Source organism: Rhinoraja longicauda, chromosome 12 (assembly GCF_053455715.1).
Source record: "Rhinoraja longicauda isolate Sanriku21f chromosome 12, sRhiLon1.1, whole genome shotgun sequence".
In the NCBI taxonomy this organism is placed as follows: Eukaryota; Metazoa; Chordata; class Chondrichthyes; order Rajiformes; family Arhynchobatidae; genus Rhinoraja; species Rhinoraja longicauda.
Genome location: NC_135964.1, coordinates 3,437,562 through 3,446,596, shown reverse-complemented (window position 1 = coordinate 3,446,596; position 9,035 = coordinate 3,437,562). Strand labels below are relative to the sequence as shown.

The window sequence follows — 9,035 nt, the reverse complement described above, 5'->3', positions numbered from 1 at the left end:
CCAACCAATAATAGTCTGGTGAAGTTTTGCTGCACTCTTTCTGGAACAAATATATCCTCCTTAGAGAAAGAGACCAAAACAGCTCTCAATACCCCAGATGTGGTCTCACCAAGGTATGCATAATTGTTGTAAGACTCTACTCAAAATCCCCTGCAATGTAGACCGAGAATCAATTATAATATTTTAGAAATCCTTTCCTTTATTAGATGAGGCACAAAATGTAAAGAACAGAAAGGTTAGAATTGTATTTATTGCTTATTAAGTCATAGCTTAAGTATTGTTTGCAGATTTGGACACTATTATACTGGAAAGATGTGACTGCACTAGATGCGACTGCAACTTCATGAAAATTGCTATTAGGAAGAGCTTGAGAACTAGATATACAGGTTTCAGTTTTAGTCCCAACTGACACATTTACAATGATTATCAGCAATTTAAAATATATATTGTGGGCCAAAATGGCATGTTAATTACAGCACCCTTTCCCTAAAATATATATATTTTAAATAGGATGAAGCAAGGACACTGGAATGAGGACACATATTTGGGGATGTGTGTTTAAAAAATACAAAACCTTAGTGTAGAGTTGACAAAAATTAACTTCAAAAAGATAGTGGATGATTGATCTTCATTTCAAAAGTGAAGTAAGTTGTTACCTATTTCACAGAGCGCTTGTTTCATCTCATCTGCATTTGAAATGCACATCTGAAAGGTACACTGACCATGAAGTGGATGTGGAACAGATTCATCACAAAGAGAATCAGAGAAATAATGATCATGCTTTGCATTTCTGTGAGTGATGATCTAATTGAAGAGTTTATTAATGGACTATCGGGAACCGCAGGGTGTCCACAAGGGACGATGAAGGAGTCATTAAAAGCTGTCAAAAAAAAAAAACATATTTTGATCAAAAGCCCATGAAAATCTGGAATTTTCTCTCCTAAAGTGTGTTTGAGACAAGATAAACAGAAAATTTCCAAACTAAAATTATGGAAGAAAAAAATGTTGGAACCAAGAAATCTGAGTTTTGAGTCAGATCAACGTTGTTCTAATTGGTATAGAGCAACGTTCATGTTTAAGGATTGGCTTCTTGCTTCCAGATTTGCAGCAGCATTGTGTATTGAGGCCAGTTCATTGGCTATATTTAAGAGGGAGTTAGATGTGGCCCTTGTGGCTAAAGGGACATGGGGGTATGGAGAGAAGGCAGGTACGGGATACTGGGTTGGATGATCAGCCATGATCATATTGAATGGCGGTGCAGGCTCGAAGGGCCTGCACCTACTTTCTGTTTCTATTTAACCTGTGTTTGTGTTTTTAAAAACAATTGCGCACAAGCTACTATCGTAATATACGAAAGATTAGTGCTGAACCCATGGGTTTTCTTTTGACAATGTTCATCCCGCATCGCTCCTCGTCGTGACCATGGATTCGAGACCAGTTCTTTGGAACTGCGCGCGTGCGAGTGGCGCTCAGGGCGCCTGCGCGGTCTCCCCGCCCTCAGTGCGACCGTTGTGTGCGGTGGGCAATCATGGAGGTCACGAAGGCGATTTGCCTGATGAGGGGTCCCGGCGGCATCACTGGAACAATCAATCTGACAGCAGGGGTGAGGAAAATGTCGTCTCCGGCCGGAGGCGACAGCAGCCACGGTTTCTCGGGACCGCGTGAGTTGAACACGCGGCGGGAAGTCTGCTTTTTTTAAACGAAGCTCTTGCGTTCAAGGAGAGCGGCGGGACGGATTTTCCCCGTGACTCCGGGCGCTCGGCTCAATGCCCGGCTCCAGCCAACCGGCTGAGGCCGAGGCTGCACCGCGAACACACGAGGAGAGGGTGTGGCAGACGGACATGGGGACTGCCCTGGCACGTGGCGGACTGTCCCGCTCTGTCTCCGTGTGCAGGCGGAGTAACGGCCGCCTCGCGATCCCGGCCAGCAACTGTCGCGGCCCCGCCCCGCCCCCCCACTTGGCCGCGCGCCCCCAGCAAACAGCCTCGCTACTCGGACACAAGTACGAGGCAGTGCACAAAGGGATTTATTTTGAGTTATTTTTATTAAAACCAGCAGATTCGTGATAATGTTGCCAGGACTTGAAGGCCAGAGTTGGTCAGACTGGGCCTTTATTCATTGGAGCACATGAGATGGATAGAGTAGATGCACAGTCTTTTACCCAGAGTAGGGAGGAGGAGAGGGGGGGATCAAGAACAATAGATTTAATTCAAACATTGGCAATATAGCTTGACACTTTAAAATCATTGCCAAGATTTCTTCAGTTTAAAGAAGGGTCTCGACCCGAAACGTCACCCATTCCTTCTCTCCAGAGATGCTGCCTGACCTGCTGAGTTACTCCAGCATTTTGTGAATAAATGCCCAGATTTCTTTATCTTGTTTCCCGATAAATGGATAAAATGCACGGCAGTATGGGAGATAATACGATATTATTTTATACATTAGACATTGTTACGGTATTATTTTATACATTGTTGTTTAAGGTTTGTAACTACTTAGGCATTAGGCGCCTCTCTGTAACTAATTAAGGCGCTCTAGACATTCCTTACCCTTGACACGTGTCTGTAACATAACACTCCTTTGCTTTAGCCTGTACCTTTGCTTTAGCCTAGACGAGAAGGGTGGCAGAATGTGAAGAGATGCAGACATTCATCAATGAGTAGGATTTAATGGCGGCAAGGGAAGAGATAAGGAAAGACTTAGGCCTTGGGGTGATGGATGGATGTGAGGGATGGACTAGCAGGAAATAAGGGAGGCGAAGTATGAAGGGATGTGAGCATTGAGATAAGGATATATTACTGAATGGGATTTAAGGGTGGCGGGACAGATGGGTGACTACAAAGAAACGAAGGACTGAAGAAAGGAGTGTGGGTATGAGGTAATGTAAAGAAGATAAGGTTTAGAATAATCCTATAAAAATAGGCTGCTAAGTGGGCAGTCAAATGGTTGACATCCTGCTTCATTTTGAACACCGGTAACCATGACAGCAGAAAGCCAACTGAGGATGTCTGGCAAGTGCAAGATTTTAACAAGTGAAATGAGGAGAGCACTCCTCCCAACCCTTCCGAATTTGGCGGAAAGTTTCTGCTTTCTTTTTTAATTTCTGCCATTCCGATTTCGCCTCACATTTTTTCCGCAAAACAATCGGTAATTACAATTTGTCAATTCGGTCGCTAGGGGTTCCGCGAGAAATTCCCCTGGGAAGTCTCCCCAAAAATGTGGCACCTAGGCTGGGCAAGGCAGCCAATCTCGACCTCATCGGGACTTCCATGGCCGATCGGTGGGTTGAATTTGCAACCTGCGGCCGGGGCTCTGGAACTCCAGCCCACTGGAGCCAGCACATCCATCCCCATAGCTGACCTCCTTGGCCAGCTGGATAAACCAGCAAAGCTCTGGAACCAAGAGTGCCTGAAAATCAGTGGTGGAACTGTAATGAGTAAATATTAAATTTAAGTGCAAGATTATATAACTAAATTAATTAAAATAATAAAATTGTTATTAGTATACAGTGACATATTCACTTTTTTTTGTGATGTCCGTTTTTACTTTGAAATGCACTAAAAGAGGCTTGAAACTGGTCATTTTGTGTGTAAATTTTCAAAACATTTCCAATTTTTTGAACCCCACTGCACACCTGGCACAAGCGTTCGGCTCTCTTTGTCACAGTCTGTCCTGTTCACTCACCTGCCAGCCACGCCCACCACGTTAAGCCAAATCCCCTCACCTGTTCACTCACTGCTCCAGATCACCAATCAAGCCAGCATATAAACCCTTCCTGCACACACTCTTTGCCAGATTGTTCTTAGCCCTCATGCAAGACTCTCCAGCATTCTCTCTTGGACTGATTTCCCGTTGCCGACCCTGCCTGCTCCCGACTTTCATGCCTTGTTGTAGCACTGGTGAACGCCTCAGTCTTCTGTCCCCGACCACGAGCAGGTAGAAATAAAGCTCATTCTAAAACTACTTCCTTGGTTCCGTGTGCTGCATTTGGGTCTCCCTGAGGACCTCCCTGAGGTCTTCCTCTTTTTTTTTAACCCCACTGATTTTCAGACCACGAGACCAAATCTTATTCCATATCTTAATTTTTTGTACAATGATTTGTAAAGTTACCTGTACACCTAAGAAGGAAAGCACGATATTAGATAACCTTGGTAGATAAGGTAAAGGAGAATCAGAAAAGATATTATAAGAGTAAAAAGATATCAGGAGAGAAGTTCAGGGAAGAGAACAATGATATCATGAAACGTACAGAGATTACAAAAGAGGTGTTGTAGGCCGTCTTGAGCCACATAAAGGTGTATTAATCCCTGAAGCTTGACCAAGTAAAGCATAAGACCTTGAGGGAAGCAAGGGAATAAATTGCTTGGGCCTTCGCAGATATTTGTATATTTAGCCATATGTGAGATACTAGATCACTGGATGGTGGCTAATATTGTCCATTTATTGTTAGGTTACAGTTGTGTGGGCTTCATCAGAATTACTGTTCTTGATAATTGGAAATTTGAAATGAAAACAAACTGATCTGTATTCCTGCTAATACTGTCTGTCTTACAGTATATTTACACTTTTAGTTTCATTTATCAGCATGTAATTTTCTGAAATCCTAGAACAGGAACAAGTAAATACGTAATATTTTGCAGGAAGGTGGCCATACAACCACTGTGAAGGGGGACATTTCAGGATTGTCTGCTGGAAAACATGGACTTCATGTGCACACTTTTGGAGATATTTCCAAAGGTATGAAGAGTTATTTTATCAGTTTATAAAAAAAGTAGAAATGCTCTAATTTAATGTTTAAAAGATGAAGGGCAGAACATTTGGCTCAGAAATTGCTGGATATGAAGATTTAATTGTGCAAGTTTTCAATTAATTTAGTAAAATATCCAACAATTTTTAGAATTTAAAAGATATGCACACTTCTATAAATTATGATTATTTATTTTTTCCCTCATTAGCCACAGCAGAACCCACAAAACTGGACTAATCTTCAATTCTGAGGGACTGTTTTAGAAGAAGACTAAGATGACTTAATCAGTTAAAGGATGTGGGTAGAATAGGTGACGTGAATAGTCAATGGGATTCTTCATATCATCATATCATATATCTTCAGCCGGAAACAGGCCTTTTCGGCCCTCCAAGTCCGTGCCGCCCAGTGATCCCCGTACATTAACACTATCCTACACCCACTAGGGACAATTTTTACATTTACCCAGCCAATTAACCTACATACCTGTACGTCTTTGGAGTGTGGGAGGAAACCGAAGATCTCGGAGAAAACCCACGCAGGTCACGGGGAGAACGTACAAACTCCTTACAGTGCGGCACCCGTAGTCAGGATCGAACCTGTGTCTCCGGCGCTGCATCCGCTGTAAAGCAGCAACTCTACCGCTGCGCTACCGTGCCGCCCTGAGCGGCATATACCTAACGGGCAAAAAAAGCCTCTTTTAATGTTATTTTGAAAATGGCATTGTATTCTGCATTCCTCATCTTCCATTGATTGCCTTTGGGGTGGTCTGTATGAGCAAATGCTTTAATCTGTTTGCATCATTGTGAAGTAGGTAATCCCATAGTACTCTATCAGCTAAAGTCTCAGAGATGGAAAGAATTACAGATTTTTTCAAGGTTGGATTGTGAGTGTTTCGAGAGAATCTGTAGGTTTGGCTTGCCTTGCATCAATGGAATATTTATGGAAAGTTTACTATTGTTAAGATTTTTGTGACTGATCTGTAGGATAGCTCTTCTGGTTGGGTTTGGCCCCAGATGTTTATGGTTTGACTGGGCTGTACATGTTTGTTTTCTCCCTTCCGCCCCCACTATGTTCAGAAGGCAGTCTTTGTCTGATTTCTTGAAATTTCAGCACAACTTGAACCCAAAGTGTATAAAGGCCTAAATTCTTGAAATGAGGTGAGTGACTGGAATAAAGGTGGCTATTGTTTGATTGTGCCGATGAACCCGTGTATCATAGGGCAGTAGGAAACATTGGGAAAGATCAGTCGACTGAAAGATATAATTTTTGAAGGGCAATCAATTTGGTCCTATAATATAGAGTCATAGAGCTGTACACACAGACACATTGTCTGTGCCAAACAAGTTAGCATATTGGGCTAGTTGCCTGCATTTGGCCCACAGCAATCTTAAATCCTTCGTCTGTCCAAACGTCTTATAAAATTCATAATTGTATTCTGGCATTCATTCTGGATATGCCTTATCTTCTGAGTGAAAAAGTTGTCCCTGAGGACTCTCTTAAATCTCTCCCCCTCACCTTAAGCTATACCCTTTATTTTTAGGTAGACACAAAATGCTAGAGTAACTCAGCGGGCAAGGCAGCGTCTCTGGAGAGAAGGAATGGGTGACGTTTCGGATCGAGACCCTTCTTCAGACTGCCTTTATTTTTAGAATTCTCTATCCTGGATCAAAGACAGTGCACAATCACTTTATCCATGTCCTTCATGGTTTGTACACCTCAGTAAGGTTACCCCTCCGTCTCCTACGAAAAAAGAAAGAAAAAAAGTCCCAGTCTATCCAAACCCTCCCTATAACTCAAGCCCGAAAGTCCAGAACGCATCAATTAAGCTTTGTCTACGTGCAGCGATAAAAAAGCGGTCAGGCATGAGCTGATAAATATCAAGTAATGTACAGGTAAGTCAATGAGCATCTTCACCAGATTTTACCATTTTAGCCTGATGGATAGTGAGGTGAGAGTGACTCCACTAGGAAGCAAGACAGCTTTTGTTTGATCTCATGAGATCAGATAGAATCACTCTCACCAAATTCTCCTCTCATCAGAATTATTGGGACCAACTAGGACCCCAAAATTAACTCTGGTTGCAAGTGTAGGTCAGGGCTGGGTTTTCTGAAGCAAGTAATTTATCTTTTACTATTTATTTACCAAATGTTTTACTATTATTTTATATATTATTTTACTATTATATTACAGAATTTGGCAGCACAGTTGTGAGTGCACAGGAAATATGGCAGGGAGCTTACGCCAGTAATATGATGGCGCAGTCACCATTTATAAAGATGAATCCAGTGGCAACAACATTAAAAAAAATCAACCTAATTTAGGACAGAGCAACCCATTGATGGGAATGGTTCGGGACTCCCCCAAAATCGGGAACATGTTTCCTGCCGCTGGCGTGTCCAACCCCTTAATAATCTTATATGTTTCAATAAGATCCCCTCTCATCCTTCTAAATTCCAGAGTATACAAGCCCAGTCGCTCCAGTCTTTCAACATACAACAGAATGAACCTCGTGATCCTATGCTGCACTCCCTCAATAGTAAGAATGTCCTTACTCAAATTTGGAGACCAAAACTGCACACAATACTCCAGATGTGGGCTCACTAGGGCCCTGTACAACTGCAGAAGGACCTCTTTGCTGCTATACTCAACTCCTCTTGTTATGAAGGCCAACATTCCATTAGCTTTCTTCACTGCCTGCTGTACCTGCATGCTTACTTTCAGTGACTGATGAACTAGGACACCCAGATCTCGTTGCACTTCCCCTTTTCCTAACTTGACACCATTCAAATAATAATCTGCCTTCCTGTTCTTACCATCAAACTGGATACCCTCCCATTTATCTACATTAAAATGCATCTGCCCACTCACACAACCTGTCCAAGTCACCCTGCATCCTCATAGCATCCTCCTCACTCTTCACACTGCCACCCAGCTTTGTGTCATCTGCAAATTTGCTAATGTTACTTTTAATCCCTTCATCTAAGTCATTAATATATATATTGTAAATAGCTATGGTCCCAGCATTAAGCCTTGCTAGTCACTGCCTGCCATTCTGAAAGGGACTCATTTATCCCTACTCTTTGTTTCCTGTCTGCCAACCAATTTTCTATCCATGTCAGTACCCTACCCCCAATACCATGTGTTCTAATTTTGCCCACTAATCTCCTAAGGGGGACCTTATCGAAGGCTTTCTGAAAGTCCAGGTACATTACATCCACTGGCTCTCCCTTGTCCATTTTCCTAGTTACATCCTCAAAAAATTCCAGAGGATTAATCAAGCGTGATTTCCCCTTCGTATGTCCGTGCTGACTCGGAACGATCCTGTTACTGCTATCCAAATGTTCCGCAATTTCTTTTATAATTGACTCCAGCATCTTCCCCACCATCAATGTCAGGCTAACTGGTCTATAATTTCCTGTTTTCCCTCTCCCTCCTTTCTTAAAAAGTGGGATAACATTAGCTATCATCCAATCCACAGGAACTGATCCTGAATCTATAGAACATTGGAAAATGATCACCAATGCGTCCATGATTTCTAGAACCACTTCCTTAAGTACCTTGGGATGCAGACCATCAGACCCCGGGAATTTATCAACCTTCAGTCCCATCAGTCTACCCAACACCATCTCCCGCCTAATGTGAATTTCCTTCAGTTCCTCCGTCATTTGGGAATGACTTCCTTAGTGAAGACAGATCCAAAGTACCTGTTCAACTCGTTTGATATTTCCTTGTTCCTCATAATAAATTCACCTGCTTCTGTCTTCAAGGGACCCACATTTGTCTTAACTATTATTTTCTTCTTCATGTACCTAAAGAAGCTTTTACTATCCTCCTTTATATTCTTAGCTAGCTTACCTTCGTGCCTCATCTTTTCTCCCCGTATTGCCTTTTTAGTTATCTTCTGATGCTCTTTAAAAGAGTCCCAATCCTCTGGCTTTCCGCTCATCTTTGCTATGTTATACCTCTTTTTTATTTTTATACTGTCCTTGACTTCCCTTGTCAGCCATGGTTGCCTCTTACTCCCCTTAGAATCTTTCTTCCTCTTTGGAATGAACTGATCCTGCACCTTCTGTATTATTCCCAGAAATATCTGCCATTGTTGTTCCACCGTCTTCCCTGCTAGGGTCGCTTTCCAGTTAACTCTGGCCAGCTCCTCCCTCGTGCCTCCATAGTACCTGTATCTGAAATATGAAATAAAAATATGAAAAATATAATAAGTATCCTTTGTTCAGCTGTAATGCTTACATTTCCGATTTTCCCTGCTCTCTCTCAAATTGTAGATTAAAAC

General features: G+C 42.3%; 1 protein-coding gene across 1 annotated transcript in view; it reads left to right on the top strand.

Annotated features, from left to right (window-relative positions):
- Positions 1 to 1,512: 1,512 nt before the first annotated feature.
- Positions 1,513 to 9,035, top strand: part of LOC144598477 (superoxide dismutase [Cu-Zn]-like) — a 54,474-nt gene continuing 46,951 nt past the window's right edge. Inside the window, exons 1-2 of the mRNA XM_078408622.1 lie at positions 1,513 to 1,603; positions 4,641 to 4,737. Coding sequence (XP_078264748.1) covers positions 1,529 to 1,603; positions 4,641 to 4,737 — 172 coding nt within the window. The 5' untranslated portion in view covers positions 1,513 to 1,528. The remainder of the gene's footprint in view (positions 1,604 to 4,640; positions 4,738 to 9,035) is intronic.